We start from the raw sequence: 27034 nt of genomic DNA, 5'->3' as shown, positions 1-27034 counted from the left end.
TAATAGTAGTAGTAGTTATAACATTACCTGTAGTAGTAGTTGTTATAACATGACCTGTAATAGTAGTAGTAGTAGTAGTTATAACATTACCTGTAGTAGTAGTTGTTATAACATTACCTGTAATAGTAGTAGTAGTAGTAGTAGTTGTAACATTACCTGTAGTAGTAGTTATAACATTACCAGTAATAGTAGTAGTAGTTATAACATTACCTGTAGTGGTAGTTGTTATAACATTACCTGTAGTAGTAGTTGTTATAACATTACCTGTAGTAGTAGTTGTTATAACATTACCAGTAGTAGTAGTAGTTATAACATTACCTGTAATATTAGTAGTAGTAGTAGTTATAACATTACCTGTAGTAGTAGTAGTAGTTATAACATTACCTGTAGTAGTAGTAGTAGTAGTAGTAGTAGTAGTGGTAGTAGTAGTAGCAGTTATAACATTACCTGTAGTAGTAGTAATAACATTACCTGTAATAGTAGTAGTAGTAGTTATAACATTACCTGTAATAGTAGTAGTAGTAGTTATACCATTACCTGTAGTAGTTGTTCACCCTGTTATAACTAATTGTTATAACATTACCTGTAGTAGTAGTTGTTATAACATTACCAGTAGTAGTAGTAGTTATAACATTACCTGTAATAGTAGTAGTAGTAGTAGTAGTAGTAGTAGTCATAACATTACCTGTAGTAGTTGTTCACCCTGTTATAACATTACCTGTAGTGGTAGTAGTAGTTATAACATTATCTGTAGTAGTAGTAGTAGTTGTTATAACATTACCTGTAGTAGTAGTAGTAGTAGTAGTAGTAGTTATAACATTACCTGTAGTAGTAGTTGTTATAACATTACCTGTAGTAGTAGTTGTTATAACATTACCTGTAGTAGTAGTTGTTATAACATTACCTGTGGTAGTTGTAGTTATAACATTACCTGTAGTAGTAGTAGTAGTAGTAGTAGTTATAACATTACCTGTAGTAGTAGTTGTAGTAGTTGTTATAACATTACCTGTAGTAGTAGTAGTAGTAGTAGTAGTAGTTATAACATTACCTGTAGTAGTAGTAGTAGTTGTTATAACATTACCTGTAGTAGTAGTTATAACATTACCTGTAGTAGAAGTAGTAGTAGTTGTTATAACATTACCTGTAGTAGTAGTTGTTATAACATTACCTGTAGTAGTAGTAGTAGTAGTAGTAGTAGTAGTAGTAGTTATAACATTACCTGTAGTAGTAGTCGTTATAACATTACCTGTAGTAGTAGTAGTAGTAGTTATAACATTACCTGTAGTAGTAGTTGGTATAACATTACCTGTAGTAGTAGTTGGTATAACATTACCTGTAGTAGTAAAATAGTAATAACCTCTTGCCTTGTTCTCTTCAGTGTTTACATCGCCAGTTTCCCAGAATACACCAGGCCCATGATCGACCACTTGGTAGCCATGAAGATCAACCACTGGGACGGGTAAGGGCCTTTCCTGTCCTCATGTCCTTTACACTTTGATCAAATACTTTCAAACACCGTACTTGATTTAGTTTTCCCGTTACCATGGATCCAATGGAACAGTCCCAGAAGCTAAACCAATGGAATAGTCCCAGAAGCTAAACCAATGGAATAGTCCCAGAAGCTAAACCAATGGAATAGTCCCAGAAGCTAAACCAATGGAATAGGCCCAGAAGCTAAACCAATGGAATAGGCCCAGAAGCTAAACCAATGGAATAGTCCCAGAAAATAGTCCCAGAAGCTAAACCAATGGAATAGTCCCAGAAAATAGTCCCAGAAGCTAAACCAATGGAATAGGCCCAGAAAATAGTCCCAGAAGCTAAACCAATGGAATAGTCCCAGAAAATAGTCCCAGAAGCTAAACCAATGGAATAGTCCCAGAAAATAGTCCCAGAAGCTAAACCAATGGAATAGGCCCAGAAGCTAAACCAATGGAATAGGCCCAGAAAATAGTCCCAGAAGCTAAACCAATGGAATAGGCCCAGAAAATAGTCCCAGAAGCTAAACCAATGGAATAGGCCCAGAAGCTAAACCAATGGAATAGGCCCAGAAAATAGTCCCAGAAGCTAAACCAATGGAATAGCCCCAGAAGCTAAACCAATGGAATAGCCCCAGAAGCTAAACCAATGGAATAGCCCCAGAAGCTAAACCAATGGAATAGTCCCAGAAGCTAAACCAATGGAATAGTCCCAAAAGCTAAACCAATGGAATAGTCCCAGAAGCTAAACCAATGGAATAGTCCCAGAAGCTAAACCAATGGAATAGTCCCAGAAGCTAAACCAATGGAATAGTCCCAGAAGCTAAACCAATGGAATAGGCCCAGAAGCTAAACCAATGGAATAGTCCCAGAAGTTGGTACTGTGTGTAGCCTGTTAGAGTAGAAACCGTTCTATGTAATGGAGAAAGAGGAATTCTCCTCTGCATGTGTATCTGTTGTTTTGCAGGGTGATTCGACAGCTAGCGACAAAGGCTTTGCATAATCTGACGCCTCAAGCACCTGATTATATGGCCACAACAGGTGAGCTATGTCATTGGTCCTGTTCCCTACCTGCTGTAACACAACACATTGTCTTACTGTGGAATGAACTGGGTGTGTTCATCTGTAGTCACTGTTCACCTACCTGCTGTAACACAACACATTGTCTTACTGTGGAATGGACTGGGTGTGTTCATCTGTAGTCACTGTTGTTGAACACATAATAATGGGGTGGCAGAGCATTGGACTAGTAACCGGAAGGTTGCAAGTTCAAACCCCCGAGCTGACAAGGTACAAATCTGTCGTTCTGCCCCTGAACAAGGCAGTTAACCCACTGTTCCCCGGTAGGCCGTCATTGAAAATAAGAATTTGTTCTGAACTAACTTGCCTAGTTAAATAAAGGTAAAATAAAATAGAGAACACACAGAGAGAGGTCAAAGGGCAATAGGCCAGATTTGAAACTGTGGCGATATCATAGACGGAGGCTGTGTCATTACAGGCAGACCAGCCTGGCCACAAATCATGCAGGTTATATTCAAATAAATGAACCAGACACACACACCTGTGCAGACTCTTGATGTTCTTGCAAAGAATGAAAAGACACATAAAATAATTGAGTTAAAATGACTATTTTATATTTTGATGGTTGTATTTTCAGTTATGCCTCAGCTGCTGCCCATAGCGCTGGGCATTGATCTCCACAGTCGCCACGGCGCCATTCTGGCATCTGCCGAGATCAGCCACGCCCTCTACAAGCTGGCCAATCAGAACAACAGGTACTGCAACCTCACCTCTCAACCAGCCAATCACACTATTGGCCGTAACTTATAGGAAAACCACATGACCGTTGTTGTTTTGTAAATAATCCGTCCGTGATGACAGCTTTTGTTTGGCACATTGAAACTCTAAAGACACTCGCACATCTGAGCGCTCTGTTTCTGCAGGGTGTGTTCATCTGTAGTCACTGTTCACCTACCTGCTGTAACACAACACGTTGTCTTACTGTGGAATGAACTGGGTGTGTTCATCTGTAGTCACTGTTCCCTACCTGCTGTAAACACAACACGTTGTCTTACTGTGGAATGAACAGTTGAATAACATGAGAATAAAAACATAAGGAAACCCTCACACTGCTCTGGAGAGTATCACTGCTCTTTACGAACCGGTCTCATACGTAGAGAAACCCTCACACTGCTCTGGAGAGTATCACTGCTCTTTACGAACCGGTCTCATACGTAGAGAAACCCTCACACTGCTCTGGAGAGTATCACTGCTCTTTACGAACCGGTCTCATACGTAGAGAAACCCTCACACTGCTCTGGAGAGTATCACTGCTCTTTACGAACCGGTCTCATACGTAGAGAAACCCTCACACTGCTCTGGAGAGTATCACTGCTCTTTACGAACCGGTCTCATACGTAGAGAAACCCTCACACTGCTCTGGAGAGTATCACTGCTCTTTACGAACCGGTCTCATACGTAGAGAAACCCTCACACTGCTCTGGAGAGTATCACTGCTCTTTACGAACCGGTCTCATACGTAGTAGAGCTTATTAAAGAGCAGTGTGTGGGTTTCTCTGTTTTGCGGCAGGGTAGCCTAGTGGTTAAGAGCGTTGGACTAGTAACCGGAAGGTTGCAAGTTCAAACCCCCTGAGCTGACAAGGTACAAATCTGTAGTTCTGCCCCTGAACAGGCAGTTAACCCACTGTTCCTAGGCCAGTTAACCCACTGTTCCTAGACCAGTTAACCCACTGTTCCTAGGCCGTCATTGAAAATAAGAATTTGTTCTTAACTGACTTGCCTGGTTAAATAAAGGTTAAATAAATAAAAAATATCAACCCATGATTTGACTTCCTGATTTGACAGAAGCCCTTGGCTCCTCCTATAAAGTCATAAGTCATTGACCGTCTCTATCTCTCTTGTAGACTCGACTGTGTGTGAGATATGTGCTGTCTGGGGGGTGTTAAACATTTCTGCTGTTCGCTGTGGACAGTAACATTGTATTGTACTGGATTGTAGACCGGTGACAGAGCTCATCTCTTCAGACTGTGTGGATGGACTCAAGAGCATTCACCAGAGGGTTAGTTCACTTCTCGCTTGTTACTCTCTCTCTTTCTCTCTGTCTCTCACTACCCCCCCCCCCCCCCCCCCCGTCTGTCTCTCACTACCCCCCCCGTCTGTCTCTCACTACCCTCCATCTGTCTCTCTCTCTCTCTCTCTCTCTCCTTCAATGTCTTTTCACTCACATACATATTGTCTCAAGTGTTGACCATTCACCTGAGTCAGTTGTACCAACATAGGTACCTGTTAATGTTGTGTTTTAAAGTTGTAAATCACCAGTCTGTTCGTCTCTAAACATGTCGTCATGTGTTTGTTTTGTCTTCCAGCTATTTGACAGAAAGCAGTACAGGTCAGCACTGTTACTTTCCACATTTTACTCATTCTTTTATAGACTGTTTCAGATTATTATTATTATTATTATTATTATTTATTTATTTATTTTGAAATGGAATGCCTCTTTAAGGTTTCAGACCAATATGTTGTGCGACCTCAACAAATCTTTGTTGTTGTTGTTGTGTCCTGTCTGTGTAGGGGTTTTGGTGGTGAGCTGATGAGGCCTGCAGTCTGTTCTCTCATTGAGAACATGTCCCTCTCCAAGATGCCGTTCAAGGACGACCCCGTCATCAGTGAGTTTTCACATCGGTGATATTCAGACCGTAGCTGAATGATTACTCCAGCTAGCAGGGTTCCCCAATAGATGACCCACGGGCCAAATTCATCCCCCCCCGGGGGATTTGATGTGTTTTCAGAGATGGGATAATAATGGACAAACCACATCCTACCGTTAGAGCCAGGAGGGACAGCACTGACACGTTGTAACAGAGTTAACCCCTGGCAGTGTCTGTACTGTTCAGACCACTGACATGTCATAACAGAGTTAACCCTGTCTGTTTCAGCTGGCTGGCAGTGTCTGTACTGTTCAGACCACTGACACGTCATAACAGAGTTAACCCTGTCTGTTTCAGCTGGCTGGCAGTGTCTGTACTGTTCAGACCACTGACACGTCATAACAGAGTTAACCCTGTCTGTTTCAGCTGGCTGGCAGTGGCTGATAGACGACACCTTGAAGAGCCTCCACCTCATCTCACCTGGACCGAGGGACGGTATCAAGGTACAGTACAGCATTCTACATCCTTTTCCCCCTAACCACTAAACCTAACCATTACCTTAACCCTAACCACTAACCCTAACCATTACCTTAACCACTAACCCTAACCATTACCTTAACCACTAACCCTAACCATTACCTTAACCACTAACCCTAACCATTACCTTAACCACTAACCCTAACCATTACCTTAACCACTAACCCTAACCATTACCTTAACCCTAACCCTAACCATTACCTTAACCCTAACCACTAACCCTAACCATTACCTTAACCACTAACCCTAACCATTACCTTAACCAAATCAAATCAAATCAAATTTATTTTATATAGCCCTTCGTACATCAGCTGATATCTCAAAGTGCTGTACAGAAACCCAGCCTAAAACCCCAAACAGCAAGCAATGCAGGTGAAGAAGCACGGTGGCTAGGAAAAACTCCCTAGAAAGGCCAAAACCTAGGAAGAAACCTAGAGAGGAACCAGGCTATGTGGGGTGGCCAGTCCTCTTCTGGCTGTGCCGGGTGGAGATTATAACAAAACATGGTCAAGATGTTCAAATGTTCATAAATGACCAGCATGGTCGAATAATAATAAGGCAGAATAGTTGAAACTGGAGCAGCAGCACAGTCAGGTGGACAGGGGACAGCAAGGAGTCATCATGTCAGGTATTCCTGGGGCATGGTCCTAGGGCTCAGGTCCTCCGAGAGAGAGAAAGAAAGAGAGAATTAGAGAGAGCATATGTGGGATGGCCAGTCCTCTTCTGGCTGTGCCGGGTGGAGATTATAACAGAACATGGCCAAGATGTTCAAATGTTCATAAATGATCAGCATGGTCGAATAATAATAAGGCAGAACAGTTGAAACTGGAGCAGCAGCACAGCCAGGTGGACTGGGGACAGCAAGGAGTCATCATGTCAGGTAGTCCTGGGGCATGGTCCTAGGGCTCAGGTCCTCCGAGAGAGAGAAAGAGAGAAGGAGAGAATTAGAGAACGCACACTTAGATTCACACAGGACACCGAATAGGACAGGAGAAGTACTCCAGATATAACAAACTGACCCTAGCCCCCCGACACATAAACTACTGCAGCATAAACCACTAACCCTAACCATTACCTTAACCCTAACCACTAACCCTAACCATTACCTTAACCACTAACCCTAACCATTACCTTAACCACTAACCCTAACCATTACCTTAACCACTAACCCTAACCATTACCTTAACCACTAACCCTAACCATTACCTTAACCCTAACCACTAACCCTAACCATTACCTTAACCCTAACCACTAACCCTAACCATTACCTTAACCCTAACCACTAAACCTAACCATTACCTTAACCCTAACCACTAACCCTAACCATTACCTTAACCACTAACCCTAACCATTACCTTAACCACTAACCCTAACCATTACCTTAACCACTAACCCTAACCATTACCTTAACCACTAACCCTAACCATTACCTTAACCCTAACCACTAACCCTAACCATTACCTTAACCCTAACCACTAACCCTAACCATTACCTTAACCACTAACCCTAACCATTACCTTAACCACTAACCCTAACCATTACCTTAACCCTAACCACTAACCCTAACATTACCTTAACCACTAACCCTAACCATTACCTTAACCCTAACAACTAACCCTAACCATTACCTTAACCACTAACCCTAACCATTACCTTAACCACTAACCCTAACCATTACCTTAACCACTAACCCTAACCATTACCTTAACCCTAACCACTAACCCTAACCATTACCTTAACCCTAACCACTAACCCTAACCATTACCTTAACCACTAACCCTAACCATTACCTTAACCACTAACCCTAACCATTACCTTAATAACTAACCCTAACCATTACCTTAACCACTAACCCTAACCATTACCTTAACCACTAACCCTAACCATTACCTTAACCCTAACCACTAACCATTACCTTAACCACTAACCCTAACCATTACCTTAACCACTAACCCTAACCATTACCTTAACCCTAACCACTAACCCTAACCATTACCTTAACCACTAACCCTAACCATTACCTTAACCCTAACAACTAACCCTAACCATTACCTTAACCACTAACCCTAACCATTACCTTAACCACTAACCCTAACCATTACCTTAACCACTAACCCTAACCATTACCTTAACCCTAACCACTAACCCTAACCATTACCTTAACCCTAACCACTAACCCTAACCATTACCTTAACCCTAACCACTAAACCTAACCATTACCTTAACCCTAACCACTAAACCTAACCATTACCTTAACCCTAACCACTAACCCTAACCATTACCTTAACCACTAACCCTAACCATTACCTTAACCACTAACCCTAACCATTACCTTAACCACTAACCCTAACCATTACCTTAACCACTAACCCTAACCATTACCTTAACCACTAACCCTAACCATTACCTTAACCACTAACCCTAACCATTACCTTAACCACTAACCCTAACCATTACCTTAACCACTAACCCTAACCATTACCTTAACCCTAACCACTAACCCTAACCATTACCTTAACCACTAACCCTAACCATTACCTTAACCACTAACCCTAACCATTACCTTAACCCTAACCACTAACCCTAACCATTACCTTAACCACTAACCCTAACCATTACCTTAACCCCTAACCATTACCTTAACCACTAACCCTAACCATTACCTTAACCACTAACCCTAACCATTACCTTAACCACTAACCCTAACCATTACCTTAACCACTAACCCTAACCATTACCTTAACCACTAACCCTAACCATTACCTTAACCCTAACCACTAACCCTAACATTACCTTAACCACTAACCCTAACCATTACCTTAACCCTAACAACTAACCCTAACCATTACCTTAACCACTAACCCTAACCATTACATTAACCACTAACCCTAACCATTACCTTAACCACTAACCCTAACCATTACCTTAACCACTAACCCTAACCATTACCTTAACCCTAACCACTAACCCTAACCATTACCTTAACCCTAACCACTAACCCTAACCATTATCTTAACCCTAACCACTAACCCTAACCATTACCTTAACCCTAACCACTAAACCTAACCATTACCTTAACCCTAACCACTAAACCTAACCATTACCTTAACCCTAACCACTAACCCTAACCATTACCTTAACCACTAACCCTAACCATTACCTTAACCACTAACCCTAACCATTACCTTAACCACTAACCCTAACCATTACCTTAACCACTAACCCTAACCATTACCTTAACCACTAACCCTAACCATTACCTTAACCACTAACCCTAACCATTACCTTAACCCTAACCACTAACCCTAACCATTACCTTAACCACTAACCCTAACCATTACCTTAACCACTAACCCTAACCATTACCTTAACCCTAACCACTAACCCTAACCATTACCTTAACCACTAACCCTAACCATTACCTTAACCACTAACCCTAACCATTACCTTAACCACTAACCCTAACCATTACCTTAACCACTAACCCTAACCATTACCTTAACCACTAACCCTAACCATTACCTTAACCACTAACCCTAACCATTACCTTAACCCTAACCACTAACCCTAACCATTACCTTAACCACTAACCCTAACCATTACCTTAACCACTAACCCTAACCATTACCTTAACCCTAACCACTAACCCTAACATTACCTTAACCACTAACCCTAACCATTACCTTAACCCTAACAACTAACCCTAACCATTACCTTAACCACTAACCCTAACCATTACCTTAACCACTAACCCTAACCATTACCTTAACCACTAACCCTAACCATTACCTTAACCACTAACCCTAACCATTACCTTAACCCTAACCACTAACCCTAACCATTACCTTAACCCTAACCACTAACCCTAACCATTATCTTAACCCTGACCACTAACCCTAACCATTACCTTAACCCTAACCACTAAACCTAACCATGACCTTAACCCTAACCATTACCTTAACCCTAACCACTAACCCTAACTGTTAAACCTAACCTCTAACCCTAACCATATTGTGAAATCCCTTTTTTGTGGGATTTACATTGTACAGTCCTTTGGAAAGTATTCAGACCCCTTGACTTTTCCCACATTTTGTTACTTTACAGCCTTATTCTAATATTGATTAAATATTTTTTGTTCCTCATCAAATCTACGCACAATACCCCATAATGACAAGGCAAAAACTTTTTTTGCTAATTTATTAAAAATAAAAAACTTTGCCCAGTACTTTGTTGAAGCACCTTTGGCAGCGATTACAGCCTCAAGTCATCTTGGGTATGACGCTACAAGCTTGGCACACCTGTATTCGGGGAGTTTCTCCCATTCTGCTCTGCAGATCCTCTCAAGCTCTGTCAGGTTGGATGGGGAGTGTCGCTGCACAGCTATTTTCAGGTCTCTCCAGAGATGTTCGATCAGGTTCAAGTCCGGGCTCTGGCTGGGCCACTCAAGGACATTCAGAGACTTGTCCCAAAGCCACTCATGCGTTGTCTTGGCTGTGTGTTTAGGGTCGTTGTCCTGTTGGAAGGTGAACTGTTGCCCCAGTCTGAGGTCTGTTTTCGCTTTGTCAGTATGAGATATTGTGTTTAGATTGCTGAGGATTTTTATTTATTTAATACATTTTAGAGTAAGGCTGTAACATAACAAAATGTGGAAAAAGTCAAGGGGTCTGAATACTTTGTATAATGGCATTGTATAATGGTTCATGTGTAATGTGGTCCTCCCCCCTATAGGAGGCAGCGGTGTCAGCCCTGGCAGCTCTGTGTGAGCAGTACTACCAGCCCCAGCCAGGCATGGCTGACCCCCAGATGCAGGGTGAGTAGCACTGTACCAGGGGTCAGGGAGCGCCATTAGAATGCTTCATAAAAACTAGCCATACCTAACACAGGTGTGTGTGTGTGTGTCTGTGTGTGTGTGTGTGTGTCTGTGTGTGTGTGTGTGTGTGTGTGTGTGTGTGTTTTCTTTGTGTAGAGGTCCTGGTGTCCCAGTATATAGCAGGGTTAAAGAGTACAGAGGTATTGACCCGATGTGGCAGTGCACTGGCCCTGGGTTCTCTACCAAGGTTCATGATCCATGGAAAACTACACCAGGTACTGTACACCTGTTAGTTAATAACACCTGTTAGTTAATACCACTACACCTGTTAGTTAATAACACCTGTTAGTTAATATCACCTGTTAGTTAATAACACCTGTTAGTTAATAACACCTGTTAGTTAATAACACCTGTTAGTTAATAACACCTGTTAGTTAATAACACCTGTTAGTTAATACCACTACACCTGTTAGTTAATAACACCTGTTAGTTAATAACACTACACCTGTTAGTTAATAACACCTGTTAGTTAATACCACTACACCTGTTAGTTAATATCACCTGTTAGTTAATAACACCTGTTAGTTAATAACACCTGTTAGTTAATAACACCTGTTAGTTAATAACACCTGTTAGTTAATAACACCTGTTAGTTAATACCACTACACCTGTTAGTTAATATCACCTGTTAGTTAATACCACTACACCTGTTAGTTAATACCACTACACCTGTTAGTTAATATCACCTGTTAGTTAATACCACTACACCTGTTAGTTAATATCACCTGTTAGTTAATACCACTACACCTGTTAGTTAATAACACCTGTTAGTTAATAACACCTGTTAGTTAATAACACTACACCTGTTAGTTAATATCACCTGTTAGTTAATAACACTACACCTGTTAGTTAATAACACCTGTTAGTTAATAACACCTGTTAGTTAATAACACCTGTTAGTTAATAACACCTGTTAGTTAATATCACCTGTTAGTTAATAACACTACACCTGTTAGTTAATAACACCTGTTAGTTAATAACACCTGTTAGTTAATATCACCTGTTAGTTAATAACACTACACCTGTTAGTTAATAACACCTGTTAGTTAATAACACCTGTTAGTTAATAACACCTGTTAGTTAATAACACCTGTTAGTTAATAACACTACACCTGTTAGTTAATAACACCTGTTAGTTAATAACACCTGTTAGTTAATAACACCTGTTAGTTAATAACACTACACCTGTTAGTTAATATCACCTGTTAGTTAATAACACTACACCTGTTAGTTAATAACACTACACCTGTTAGGTAATAACACTACACCTGTTAGTTAATAACACCTGTTAGTTAATAACACCTGTTAGTTAATACCACTACACCTGTTAGTTAATATCACCTGTTAGTTAATAACACCTGTTAGTTAATAACACATGTTAGTTAATACAACTACACCTGTTAGTTAATAACACCTGTTAGTTAATTACACTACACCTGTTAGTTAATAACACTACACCTGTTAGGTAATAACACCTGTTAATAACACTACACCTGTTAGTTAATAACACCTGTTAGTTAATAACACTACACCTGTTAGTTAATACCACTACACCTGTTAGTTAACACTACACCTGTTAGTTAATAACACCTGTTAGTTAATTACACTACACCTGTTAGTTAATACCACTACACCTGTTAGTTAATAACACCTGTTAGTTAATAACACTACACCTGTTAGTTAATATCACCTGTTAGTTAATAACACCTGTTAGTTAATAACACCTGTTAGTTAATAACACCTGTTAGTTAATACCACTACACCTGTTAGTTAATAACACCTGTTAGTTAATAACACCTGTTAGTTAATAACACTACACCTGTTAGTTAATAACACTACACCTGTTAGTTAATATCACCTGTTAGTTAATAACACCTGTTAGTTAATAACACTACACCTGTTAGTTAATAACACCTGTTAGTTAATAACACTACACCTGTTAGTTAATACCACTACACCTGTTAGTTAATAACACCTGTTAGTTAATAACACTACACCTGTTAGTTAATAACACTACACCTGTTAGTTAATTACACCTGTTAGTTAATAACACCTGTTAGTTAATACCACTACACCTGTTAGTTAATAACACCTGTTAGTTAATAACACTACACCTGTTAGTTAATAACACTACACCTGTTAGGTAATAACACTACACCTGTTAGTTAATAACACCTGTTAGTTAATAACACAACACCTGTTAGTTAATAACACTACACCTGTTAGTTAATAACACTACACCTGTTAGTTAATAACACCTGTTAGTTAATAACACCTGTTAGTTAATAACACTACACCTGTTAGTTAATAACACCTGTTAGTTAATAACACTACACCTGTTAGTTAATAACACCTGTTAGTTAATAACACTACACCTGTTAGTTAATAACACTACACCTGTTAGTTAATATCACTACACCTGTTAGTTAATAACACCTGTTAGTTAATAACACCTGTTAGTTAATACTACTACACCTGTTAGTTAATAACACTACACCTGTTAGTTAATAACACCTGTTAGTTAATAACACCTGTTAGTTAATAACACCTGTTAGTTAATAACACATGTTAGTTAATAACACTACACCTGTTAGTTAATAACACCTGTTAGTTAATAACACTACACCTGTTAGTTAATAACACCTGTTAGTTAATAACACCTGTTAGTTAATAACACCTGTTAGTTAATAACACTACACCTGTTAGTTAATAACACCTGTTAGTTAATAACACCTGTTAGTTAATAACACTACACCTGTTAGTTAATAACACTACACCTGTTAGTTAATAACACCTGTTAGTTAATTACACTACACCTGTTAGTTAATAACACTACACCTGTTAGTTAATTACACCTGTTAGTTAATAACACCTGTTAGTTAATAACACCTGTTAGTTAATAACACTACACCTGTTAGTTAATAACACCTGTTAGTTAATAACACCTGTTAGTTAATAACACCTGTTAGTTAATTACACTACACCTGTTAGTTAATAACACCTGTTAGTTAATAACACAACACCTGTTAGTTAATAACACCTGTTAGTTAATACCACTACACCTGTTAGTTAATAACACCTGTTAGTTAATACCACTACACCTGTTAGTTAATAACACCTGTTAGTTAATAACACCTGTTAGTTAATAACACCTGTTAGTTAATTACACTACACCTGTTAGTTAATAACACTACACCTGTTAGTTAATAACACTACACCTGTTAGTTAATAACACTACACCTGTTAGTTAATTACACCTGTTAGTTAATTACACCTGTTAGTTAATTACACCTGTTAGTTAATAACACTACACCTGTTAGTTAATACCACTACACCTGTTAGTTAATTACACCTGCTGTTAAATCTACCCCCACCTTTTTTGAAAATTCTGTTAAAAATCGCGCAACTTTTCAGCGTCCTGCTACTCATGCCAGGAATATAGTATATGCATATGATTAGTATGTGTGGATAGAAAACACTCTGAAGTTTATAAAACTGGTTAAATCACGGCTGTGACTATAACAGAGCGTGTGTTTCATTGAAAAACGCAAGAAAAACTGCTCTCTGAAAGCAAAAAATAATTTCCATAAGTCACTTCCACCAGTTGTTAAAGGAGAACAGAATTTAATGGAAATTTGCCTGCACTTCATACAAATTCCGCACGATGGCGCCATTGTACTAATTTTCAATCGAATTAATTGTTGGAAAATCCATCTGTCTGACCCCAAGTTTTCCAGTCTTCACCCGGATGCAGTTCAAGGAGAGATCAGATTGCATTGTTTTTGAAGTGAGGACCTATTGAAGAGACATCGCCCTGTAATCGTTTTGATAGATTATAAACGTTTACTAATACCTAAAGTTGGATTACAAAAGGATTTCGAAGTGTTTTGTGAAAGTTTATCGTCGACTTTTTTAATTTTAAAAAATTACGCAGCGTTTAAAAACGATGAATTTTTCTGAATGACACTACTTCAATACAAAGCTATTTTGGGTATATATGGACCGATTTAAACGAAAAAAAGACCCAATAGTGATGTTTATGGGGCATATAGGAGTGCCAAGAAAGAAGCTCGTCTAAGGTAATGAATGTTTTATATTTTATTTCTGCGTTTTGGGTAGCGCCGTCTATCGCAAAATCTGTTGTTTACGTGTCGAGCTGGCATTTTGGGGGGTGCATGCTATCAGATAATAGCTTCTGATGCTTTCGCCGAAAAGCATTTTAAAAATCTGACTTGCTGGCTAGGTTCACAACGAGTGTAGCTTTAATTTAATACCCTGCTTGTGAATTTTGATCAAGGTTTGAGTTTTAACGAGTACATTTAGCATTTAGCGTAGCGCATTTGCATTTCCAGGTGCCTACTTGGGACATGTGCGTCTCAAGTAGATTCAAGAAGTTAATAACACCTGTTAGTTAATAACACCTGTTAGTTAACCACACCTGTTAGTTAATAACACTACACCTGTTAGTTAGTAACACCTGCTAGTTAATAACACCTGTTAGTTAATTACACTACACCTGTTAGTTAATAACACTACACCTGTTAGTTAATATCACCTGTTAGTTAATAACACTACACCTGTTAGTTAATAACACCTGTTAGTTAATAACACTACACCTGTTAGTTAATAACACTACACCTGTTAGTTAATATCACTACACCTGTTAGTTAATAACACCTGTTAGTTAATAACACCTGTTAGTTAATAACACTACACCTGTTAGTTAATAACACCTGTTAGTTAATAACACCTGTTAGTTAATAACACCTGTTAGTTAATAACACTACACCTGTTAGTTAATAACACCTGTTAGTTAATAACACTACACCTGTTAGTTAATAACACCTGTTAGTTAATAACACCTGTTAGTTAATAACACTACACCTGTTAGTTAATAACACCTGTTAGTTAATAACACTACACCTGTTAGTTAATAACACTACACCTGTTAGTTAATAACACTACACCTGTTAGTTAATAACACTACACCTGTTAGTTAATAACACCTGTTAGTTAATTACACTACACCTGTTAGTTAATAACACTACACCTGTTAGTTAACACTACACCTGTTAGTTAATTACACCTGTTAGTTAATAACACCTGTTAGTTAATAACACCTGTTAGTTAATAACACTACACCTGTTAGTTAATAACACCTGTTAGTTAATAACACCTGTTAGTTAATTACACTACACCTGTTAGTTAATAACACTACACCTGTTAGTTAATAACACTACACCTGTTAGTTAATAACACTACACCTGTTAGTTAATTACACCTGTTAGTTAATTACACCTGTTAGTTAATTACACCTGTTAGTTAATAACACTACACCTGTTAGTTAATACCACTACACCTGTTAGTTAATTACACCTGTTAGTTAATAACACCTGTTAGTTAATAACACCTGTTAGTTAACCACACCTGTTAGTTAATAACACTACACCTGTTAGTTAGTAACACCTGCTAGTTAATAACACCTGTTAGTTAATTACACTACACCTGTTAGTTAATAACACTACACCTGTTAGTTAGTAACACCTGTTAGTTAATAACACTACACCTGTTAGTTAATATCACCTGTTAGTTAATAACACCTGTTAGTTAATAACACCTGTTAGTTAATAACACTACACCTGTTAGTTAATAACACCTGTTAGTTAATAACACCTGTTAGTTAATACCACTACACCTGTTAGTTAATAACACTACACCTGTTAGTTAATACCACTACACCTGTTAGTTAATAATACCTGTTAGTTAATAACACTACACCTGTTAGTTAATAACACTACACCTGTTAGTTAATAACACTACACCTGTTAGTTAATAACACTACACCTGTTAGTTAATTACACCTGTTAGTTAATTACACCTGTTAGTTAATTACACCTGTTAGTTAATAACACTACACCTGTTAGTTAATAACACTACACCTGTTAGTTAATACCACTACACCTGTTAGTTAATTACACCTGTTAGTTAATAACACCTGTTAGTTAATAACACCTGTTAGTTAACTACACCTGTTAGTTAATAACACTACACCTGTTAGTTAGTAACACCTGCTAGTTAATAACACCTGTTAGTTAATAACACTACACATGTTAGTTAGTAACACCTGTTAGTTAATAACACTACACCTGTTAGTTAATATCACCTGTTAGTTAATACCACCTGTTAGTTAATACCACTACACCTGTTAGTTAATATCACCTGTTAGTTAATAACACCTGTTAGTTAATAACACCTGTTAGTTAATACCACTACACCTGTTAGTTAGTAACACCTGTTAGTTAATAACACTACACCTGTTAGTTAGTAACACCTGTTAGTTAATAACACCACACCTGTTAGTTAATAACACTACACCTGTTAGTTAATACCACTACACCTGTTAGTTAATTACACCTGTTAGTTAATAACACCTGTTAGTTAATTACACCTGTTAGTTAATAACACTACACCTGTTAGTTAATAACACTACACCTGTTAGTTAATTACACTACACCTGTTAGTTAATAACACTACACCTGTTAGTTAGTAACACCTGTTAGTTAATAACACTACACCTGTTAGTTAATAACACTACACCTGTTAGTTAATAACACTACACCTGTTAGTTAGTAACACCTGTTAGTTAGTAACACCTGTTAGTTAATAACACCTGTTAGTTAATAACACCTGTTAGTTAATAACACCTGTTAGTTAATAACACCTGTTAGTTAGTAACACCTGTTAGTTAGTAACACTACACCTGTTAGTTAGTAACACCTGTTAGTTAATAACACCTGTTAAATACACCTGTTAGTTAATAACACCTGTTAGTTAATAACACCTGTTACTTAATTACACTACACCTGTTAGTTAATAACACCTGTTAGTTAATAACACCACACCTGTTAGTTAATAACACCTGTTAGTTAATTACTCTACACCTGTTAGTTAATAACACTACACCTGTTAGTTAATAACACCTGTTAGTTAATTACACTACACCTGTTAGTTAATAACACTACACCTGTTAGTTAATAACACAACACCTGTTAGTTAATTACACTACACCTGTTAGTTAATAACACCACACCTGTTAGTTAATAACACCTGTTAGTTAATTACTCTACACCTGTTAGTTAATAACACTACACCTGTTAGTTAATAACACCTGTTAGTTAATTACACTACACCTGTTAGTTAATAACACCACACCTGTTAGTTAATAACACCTGTTAGTTAATAACACCTGTTAGTTAATAACACCTGTTAGTTAATAACACCACACCTGTTAGTTAATAACACCTGTTAGTTAATAACACCTGTTAGTTAATAACACCTGTTAGTTAATAACACCTGTTAGTTAATAACACCACACCTGTTAGTTAAATACACCTGTTAGTTAATAACACCTGTTAGTTAATAACACCTGTTAGTTAATTATACTACACCTGTTAGTTAATAACACCTGTTAGTTAATAACACTACACCTGTTAGTTAATAACACTACACCTGTTAGTTAATAACACTACACCTGTTAGTTAATTACACTTAATTACACTACACCTGTTAGTTAATAACACTACACCAGGTACTCTGTTGTAGCAGCGTTGAACACAGGGCCTCAGGTCAGTTTCAGCAGGACACGTTATGTCAGACTTGTGTCTTTCAGATCCTGTCAGGTCTTCAGCAGAGCTGTAGTCAGAGGGAGGTGTGCTTCACAGAGGCCAGGAGAGATGCTGCCAAGGCCATGGCACAGTGAGTCTGTACTCTGTACTCTTCCATCCTCTTCTTCATCTATCTCCACTCCTCTCCCTCTACTCCTCCACCTTTCTACTCCTCCCCCTCTACTCCTCCACCTTTCTACTCCTCCCCCTTTACTCCTCCTCCCCCTTTACTCCTCCTCCCTCCACTCCTCCACCTCTCTACTCCTCCTCCCTCTACTCCTCCACCTCTCTACTCCTCCTCCTTCCACCTCTCTACTCCTCCACCTCGCTACTCCTCCTCCCTCCACATCTCTACTCCTCCACCTCTCTACTCCTCCTCCTTCCACTCCTCGACCTCTCCTCCCCCTTTACTCCTCCTCCCTCCACTCCTCCACCTCTCTACTCCTCCTCCACCTCTCTACTCCTCCTCCCTCCACCTCTCTACTCCTCCTCCCCCTTTACTCCTCCTCCCCCTTTACTCCTCCACCTCTCCACTCCTCCACCTCTCTACTCCTCCTCCCTCCACTCCTCCACCTCTCTACTCCTCCTCCCTCCACCTCTCTACTCCTCCTCCACCTCTCTACTCCTCCTCCCTCCACTCCTCCACCTCTCTACTCCTCCTCCCTCCACCTCTCTACTCCTCCTCCACCTCTCTACTCCTCCTCCCTCCACTCCTCCACCTCTCTACTCCTCCTCCCTCCACTCCTCCTCCCTCCACTCCTCCACCTCTCTACTCCTCCTCCCTCCACTCCTCCACCTCTCTACTCCTCCTCCCTCCACCTCTCTACTCCTCCTCCCTCCACCTCTCTACTCCTCCTCCCTCCACCTCTCTACTCCTCCTCCCTCCACCTCTCTACTCCTCCTCCCTCCACTCCTCCACCTCTCTACTCCTCCTCCCTCCACCTCTCTACTCCTCCTCCCTCCACCTCTCTACTCCTTCTCCCTCCACCTCTCTACTCCTCCTCCCTCCACCTCTCTACTCCTCCTCCCTCCACCTCTCTACTCCTCCTCCCTCCACTCCTCCACCTCTCTACTCCTCCTCCCTCCACTCCTCCACCTCTCTACTCCTCCACCTCTCTACTCCTCCTCCCTCCACTCCTCCACCTCTCTACTCCTCCTCCCTCCACTCCTCCACCTCTCTACTCCTCCACCTCTCTACTCCTCCACCTCTCTACTCCTCCCTCCACTCCTCCACCTCTCTACTCCTCCTCCCTCCACTCCTCCACCTCTCTACTCCTCCACCTCTCTACTCCTCCTCCCTCCACTCCTCCACCTCTCTACTCCTCCTCCCTCCACTCCTCCACCTCTCTACTCCTCCTCCCTCCACTCCTCCACCTCTCTACTCCTCCACCTCTCTACTCCTCCTCCCTCCACTCCTCCACCTCTCTACTCCTCCTCCCTCCACTCCTCCACCTCTCTACTCCTCCACCTCTCTACTCCTCCACCTCTCTACTCCTCCTCTCTCTACTCCTCCACCTCTCTACTCCTCCACCTCTCTACTCCTCCACCTCTCTACTCCTCCTCCCTCCACTCCTCCACCTCTCTACTCCTCCACCTCTCTACTCCTCCACCTCTCTACTCCTCCTCCCTCCACTCCTCCACCTCTCTACTCCTCCACCTCTCTACTCCTCCACCTCTCTACTCCTCCTCCCTCCACTCCTCCACCTCTCTACTCCTCCTCCCTCCACTCCTCCACCTCTCTTCTCCTCCTCCCTCCACTCCTCCCCCCTGTACTCCTCCACCTCTCCCTCCCTGACTCCTTCCCTCCCTCCCTGTCTGTCTAGTTGTTTGTCTTCTGGGGTAAGAGGTCAACTGTAGTGTTAGGGTTGTAGTCAGAAGTAAATAGCCATCTGGTTGTACCTGTAGGACCTGTCTATCATGTCTGTCCTCCCCTCGTGTTTCCCCTCCGTCTGTCTCTAACCCGTCTAACTCTGTCTGAATCTTACCCTTCCTCTCTAACTCTGTCTGAATCTTACCCTTCCTCTCTAACTCTGTCTGAATCTTACCCTTCCTCTCTAACTCTGTCTGAATCTTACCCTTCCTCTCTAACTCTGTCTGAATCTTACCCTTCCTCTCTAACTCGGTCTGAATCTTACCCTTCCTCTCTAACTCTGTCTGAATCTTACCCTTCCTCTCTAACTCTGTCTGAATCTTACCCTTCCTCTCTAACTCTGTCTGAATCTTACCCTTCCTCTCTAACTCTGTCTGAATCTTACCCTTCCTCTCTAACTCATTGTTCTTTTCTTTCAATATATCCAACTCAGACTTTCTCTCTCTCTCTCTCTCTCTCTCTCTCTCTCTCTCTCTCTCTCTCTCTCTCTCTCTTTCAATTTAATTTCAATGTCAATTCAAGGGGCTTTATTGGCATGGGAAACAGAGTTTAACATTGCCAAAGCAAGTGAAGTAGATAACAAATAAAAGTGAAATTAACAATAAAAAGTAGTTTTTATTGTCTCTCTTCCCTCCCACCCCCCTCGATCTACCTGTCTCTCTGTCAGGGTGTGTGTGACAGCGGGGGTATCAGCCCAGGGTGGTTCTGATTCTGTGGTGTGTGAGGGGAATGTGTCCGCTGTCTACAGAGCTCTGCTGGACTGTATGACTGACTACACACTGGACAGCAGAGGAGACGTAGGAGCCTGGTGAGTGAGACACACACACACACACACACTACCCCAAGTTTACCCCTGCCCAGAGGGCCTGAATCACTCCCTTTCAAGACTCCTCTCCCTGCCCTACAGGCATGTGTCACACCTGGTGGCCCCGGGCAATGCTTAGTTAGTTTACCTGACAGGAATGTCACCTGGCGTGTCACCTGGGCCTGCTGTGGCACTGACTTTCTCCTTTTCTCTTTGTTGTGTGATCTCTATCTGTCTATCCTCTCTCTCTCTCTCTCTCTCTGTCTCTCTCTCCCTCTGTCTGTCTCTGTCTCTATCTGTCTCTGTCTCTCTCTCTCCCTCTCTGTCTGTCTGTCTGTCTGTATCTATCTGTCTCCCTCTCTCTCCCTCTCTCTCTGTCTGTCTGTATCTATCTCTGTCTCTCTTTCGCTCGCTCTGTCTGTCTGTATCTATCTCTCTCTGTCTCTCACTCGCTCTGTCTGTGTCTGTCTGTCTGTCTGTCTGTCTGTCTGTCTGTCTGTCTGTCTGTCTGTCTGTCTGTCTGTCTGTCTGTCTGTCTGTATCTGTCTCTCACTCACTCTCTCGCTCTGTCTGTCTGTATCTATCTCTCTCTGTCTCTCACTCGCTCTGTCTGTGTCTGTCTGTCTGTCTGTCTGTCTGTCTGTCTGTCTGTCTGTCTGTCTGTATCTGTCTCTCACTCACTCTCTCGCTCTGTCTGTTTGTATCTATCTCTCTCTCTCTCTCTGTCTCTCTCTCTCTCTCTCTCTCTCTGTCACTCTCGCTGTCCTTCTCCCTGTCTTTCTCTCTCTCTCTGTCGTTCTGTCTTTCCGTCTTTCTCTCTCTCTCTCCCTTCTCCAGTGGGGGACACATTCCTCTGTGAGGTGGAGTAAGAGAGGAGGAAGGAGAGACATGTCGTGAGGTTGAATCATCACACCTTTTGTTCTAACAGGACAGTCCTGTGGCTGATATGTGTTTCTGATCTGTTTAACCAGGTCTGTTGCCTGGCCTTCAATGCTGCTGCTCACATCAACTAACTTTGAAATGGTTGCTTCTTTTTTTATTTTTTACAGTTGTATTTCACCTTTATTTAACCAGGTAGGCTAGTTGAGAACACCTTTATTTAACCAGGTAGGCTAGTTGAGAACACCTTTATTTAACCAGGTAGGCTAGTTGAGAACACCTTTATTTAACCAGGTAGGCTAGTTGAGAACACCTTTATTTAACCAGGTAGACTAGTTGAGAACACCTTTATTTAACCAGGTAGGCTAGTTGAGAACACCTTTATTTAACCAGGTAGGCTAGTTGAGAACACCTTTATTTAACCAGGTAGACTAGTTGAGAACACCTTTATTTAACCAGGGAGGCCAGTTGAGAACACCTTTATTTAACCAGGTAGGCCAGTTGAGAACACCTTTATTTAACCAGGTAGGCTAGTTGAGAACACCTTTATTTAACCAGGTAGGCTAGTTGAGAACACCTTTATTTAACCAGGTAGGCTAGTTGAGAACACCTTTATTTAACCAGGTAGGCTAGTTGAGAACACCTTTATTTAACCAGGTAGGCTAGTTGAGAACACCTTTATTTAACCAGGTAGGCTAGTTGAGAACACCTTTATTTAACCAGGTAGGCTAGTTGAGAACACCTTTATTTAACCAGGTAGGCTAGTTGAGAACACCTTTATTTAACCAGGTAGGCTAGTTGAGAACACCTTTATTTAACCAGGTAGGCTAGTTGAGAACACCTTTATTTAACCAGGTAGGCTAGTTGAGAACACCTTTATTTAACCAGGTAGGCTAGTTGAGAACACCTTTATTTAACCAGGTAGGCTAGTTGAGAACACCTTTATTTAACCAGGTAGGCTAGTTGAGAACACCTTTATTTAACCAGGTAGGCTAGTTGAGAACACCTTTATTTAACCAGGTAGGCTAGTTGAGAACACCTTTATTTAACCAGGTAGGCTAGTTGAGAACACCTTTATTTAACCAGGTAGGCTAGTTGAGAACACCTTTATTTAACCAGGTAGGCTAGTTGAGAACACCTTTATTTAACCAGGTAGGCTAGTTGAGAACAAGTTCTCATTTACAACTGTGACCTGGCCAAGATAAAGCATAGCAGTGTGACAAAAACAACAACACAGAGTTATACAGAGTTATACATGGAGTACAGTAACATACAGTCAATAATACAATAGAGAAAAAGTCTATGTACAGCGTGTGCAAATGAAGTAAGATTAGAGAGGTAAGGCAATAAATAGGCCATAGTGCAGAAATAATTACAATATAGCAATTAAACACTGGAGTGATAGAGGTGCAGAAGATGAATGTGCAGGTAGAGATACTGGGGTGCAAAGGAGCAAAACAATAAATAACAATATGGGGATGAGGTAGTTGGATGGAGGAGGGAGGAGGCTTGTAGAGAATGATGACTCTGATCTATGACCTTTACTCCTTATTACAGCCTTAATATTACATCAACTAGTTTCTGTCTGTCCGTCTGTCCGTCCGTCCGTCCGTCCGTCCGTCTCTCTCTCTGTCTGTCTGTGTGGTAGTTGGATGGAGGATGGAGGAGGCTTGTAGAGAATGATGACTGATCTATGTCCTTTACTCCTTATTACAGCCTTAATATTACATCAACTAGTTGTCTGTCTGTCTGTCTGCCTGTCTGTCTGTCTGTCTGTGATGAACTGGACCCCTTTTACAGCATTCTCTCCACCTGTTAACTGTCGCTCCGCACGCGTGTTCACACACAGGCACATACAGACAGACAGCCACTTAGACACACACACACACACACACACACACACTGTGGCTCCCCTCTCAGGGCATGACATTAGAGTAGATGTCCTGATTACCTTATCACACAAACGAAAGCTGCCCTCGGGACATGACAAACTGATTTGAATATTAGCTTTTAGGACCCGGGGGCGGTGCCGTGACTAGTGGCATTTCAGGTGTGTGTGTTTAATGTGTTCATCTCTCCAGGGTGAGAGAGGCAGCCATGACCAGCCTGATGGAGGTGACTCTGTGTGTTTAATGTGTTCATCTCTCCAGGGTGAGAGAGGCAGCCATGACCAGCCTGATGGAGGTGACTCTGTGTGTTTAATGTGTTCATCTCTCCAGGGTGAGAGAGGCAGCCATGACCAGCCTGATGGAGGTGACTCTGTGTGTGGTGGGCACCGCTCCACAACTACTCTCACCAGGCCTGTGAGTAGCAATGGAATAACTTCCTCAATCACACTGTACCACTTTAACACCTTTATAGAGCCCTCATAAACCCTTCATAAGGCCCTCATAAACCCTTCATAAGGCCCTCATAAACCCTTCATAAGGCCCTCATAAAACCTTCATAAGGCCCTCATAAAACCTTCATAAGGCCCTCATAAACCCTTCATAAGGCTTCATAAGGCCCTCATAAGCCCTTCACAAGCATTTCGCTACACCACAAGCATTTCGCTACACTCGCATTAACATCTGCTAACCATGTGTATGTGACAAATAAAATTTGATTTGATTTAAGGCCTTCATAAACCCTTCATAAGACCTTCATTAACCCTTCATAGGGCCCTCATAAACCATTTATAGGGCCCTCAATAACCTTTTATAAGGCCCTCAATAACCTTTTATAGAGCCCTCAATAACCCTTTATAGAGCCTTCATAAACCCTTCATAAGGCCTTCATAAGGCCTTCATAAGGCCCTCATAAACCCTTCATAAGGCCCTCAAAAACCCTTCATAAGGCCTTCATAAGGCCCTCATAAACCCTTCATAAGGCCCTCATAAACCCTTCATAAGGCCCTCATAAACCCTTCATAAGGCCTTCATAGATGCTTCGTAGATCATTTATAAGCATTCTCTATAGAAGGTGGGAGAAGGTGTAATGACAGATGTAGTAGGTATTAAATATATTATTGGGGATGATAGCTGTACCTCTCCATTAATTTCCTCCCTGAGCTCCTTTTTATATTCTCATCCTTTAATTCCCTCTCCATTCATCCCTCTCTCCTCTCCTCCCACTCATCCCTCTCTCCTCCCACTCATCTCTCCTCCTCTCCTCCCACTCATCTCTCCTCCTCTCATCCCTCTCTCCTCTCCTCATCTCATCCCTCTCTCCTCTCATCCCTCTCTTCCTCTCCTCTCTCCTTATCTCCTCCCTCTCCTCCTCATCTCTCTCCTCTTCTCATCTCTCCTCCCTCTCATCCCTCTCCTCCTCTCATCTCTCTCATCTCTCTCCTCCTCTCATCTCTCCTCATCCCTCTCCTCCTCTCATATCTATCCTCATCTCATCCCTCTCCTCCTCTCATCTCATCTCCTCCCTCTCTCCTCATCTCCCTCTCTCCTCATCTCCCTCTTTCCTCTACTCCTCTCCTCCTCTCATCTCCTCATCTCCTCTACTCCTCTCATCCCTCCTCATCTCCCTCTCTCCTCTACTCCTCTCATCCCTCCTCATCTCCCTCTCTCCTCTACTCCTCTCATCCCTCCTCATCTCCCTCTCTCCTCTACTCCTCTCATCCCTCCTCATCTCCCTCTCTCCTCTACTCCTCTCATCCCTCCTCATCTCCCTCTCTCCTCTACTCCTCTCATATCTCCTCCTTCTCTCATCTTTCCTCTCCTCCTCAGGGTGAATGGTATGATGTGTAGCTTGGCCCAGCAGTCAGCAGAGAAGATCGACCGCTACAGAGCCCATGCTGGATCAGTGTTCGTCAGGCTCCTCCATAGTAACAACCCTGCAGTACCTCACATCCCCCACCGAGAGGAGCTGCTCGCCATCTTCCCAACGTGAGTCTACACACATTTACATTGCTGTCATTTAGCAGATGCTGTTATCCAAAGTGACTTACATCTGAAGGTAGCTAGATGAGACAACCACATCACAGTCAGTACATTATCATTCAGAATAGTTATCAGGTAGCTAGATGAGACAACCACATCACAGTCAGTACATTATCACTCAGAGTAGTTATCAGGTAGCTAGGTGAGACAACCACATCAGTCACTACATTATCCCTCAACTGAGTAGTTATCAGGTAGCTAGGTGAGACAACCACATTATCCCTCAATAGAGTAGTTCTCAGGTAGCTAGGAGAGACAACCACATTATCCCTCAACAGAGTAGTTATCAGATAGCTATGTGAGATAACTATGTAATCTCATACAATACTATGGATGGCTCAGGGTAATCTCATACAATACTCTATGGATGGCTCGGGGTAATCTCATACAATACTATGGATGGCTCTGGGTAATCTCATACAATACTATGGATGGCTCAGGGTAATCTCATACAATACTATGGATGGCTCAGGGTAATCTCATACAATACTATGGATGGCTCAGGGTAATCTCATACAATACTATGGTTGGCTCAGGGTAATCTCATACAATACTATGGATGGCTCAGGGTGATCTCATACAATACTCTATGGATGGCTCGGGGTAATCTCATACAATACTCTATGGATGGCTCTTGGTAATCTCATACAATACTATGGATGGCTCTGGGTAATCTCATACAATACTATGGATGGCTCTTGGTAATCTCATACAATACTATGGATGGCTCTGGGTAATCTCATACAATACTATGGATGGCTCAGGGTAATCTCATACAATACTATGGATGTCTCAGGGTAATCTCATACAATACTATGGATGGCTCAGGGTGATCTCATACAATACTATGGATGGCTCAGGGTAATCTCATACAATACTATGGATGTCTCAGGGTAATCTCATACAATACTATGGATGGCTCTGGGTAATCTCATACAATACTATGGATGTCTCAGGGTAATCTCATACAATACTATGGATGTCTCAGGGTAATCTCATACAATACTATGGATGTCTCTGGGTAATCTCATACAATACTATGGATGTCTCAGGGTAATCTCATACAGTGGGCACGTTTCAATGAAAGATTTCCATTTCAGTTCAGTTGAAAAACTAACTGGACCCCCTGTGTGTGTCTCTCTGTGCTCTCAGTGAAGGGGCAGAGGGTCTGAACTGGAACGCTCCGTCTCAGGCCTTCCCCCACATCACCCAGCTGCTCAGACTGCCCCAATACCAGTACCACACACTGCTGGGGTTGACCGTGTCTGTAGGAGGACTGACTGAGTCTACGGTACGTGTCTGTAGCCCTGTAACTCTGTGTCTGTAGCTCTGTGCCT

The 27034-nt window shown here is 41.3% G+C and overlaps 1 protein-coding gene across 3 annotated transcripts in view; it reads left to right on the top strand.

Moving 5' to 3' along the window:
- LOC110512740 (tubulin-specific chaperone D-like) overlaps positions 1-27034 on the top strand; it is a 141869-nt gene that overhangs the window by 84700 nt on the left and 30135 nt on the right. For all 3 annotated transcript variants that reach the window (XM_036941974.1, XM_036941975.1, XM_036941976.1), the window contains exons 19-32: positions 1379-1459; positions 2443-2516; positions 3133-3250; positions 4494-4554; positions 4862-4884; positions 5067-5161; positions 5570-5646; positions 10409-10490; positions 10647-10765; positions 18220-18305; positions 20752-20892; positions 23988-24071; positions 25485-25643; positions 26850-26988. In XM_036941974.1, coding sequence (XP_036797869.1) covers positions 1379-1459; positions 2443-2516; positions 3133-3250; positions 4494-4554; positions 4862-4884; positions 5067-5161; positions 5570-5646; positions 10409-10490; positions 10647-10765; positions 18220-18305; positions 20752-20892; positions 23988-24071; positions 25485-25643; positions 26850-26988 — 1339 coding nt within the window. The remainder of the gene's footprint in view (positions 1-1378; positions 1460-2442; positions 2517-3132; positions 3251-4493; positions 4555-4861; positions 4885-5066; positions 5162-5569; positions 5647-10408; positions 10491-10646; positions 10766-18219; positions 18306-20751; positions 20893-23987; positions 24072-25484; positions 25644-26849; positions 26989-27034) is intronic.

The sequence above is a fragment of the Oncorhynchus mykiss genome, chromosome 13 (genome assembly GCF_013265735.2).
Source record: "Oncorhynchus mykiss isolate Arlee chromosome 13, USDA_OmykA_1.1, whole genome shotgun sequence".
In the NCBI taxonomy this organism is placed as follows: domain Eukaryota; kingdom Metazoa; phylum Chordata; class Actinopteri; order Salmoniformes; family Salmonidae; genus Oncorhynchus; species Oncorhynchus mykiss.
The sequence above is the reverse complement of the archived record's forward strand: the minus strand, read 5'-3'. Positions and strand labels throughout refer to the sequence as shown.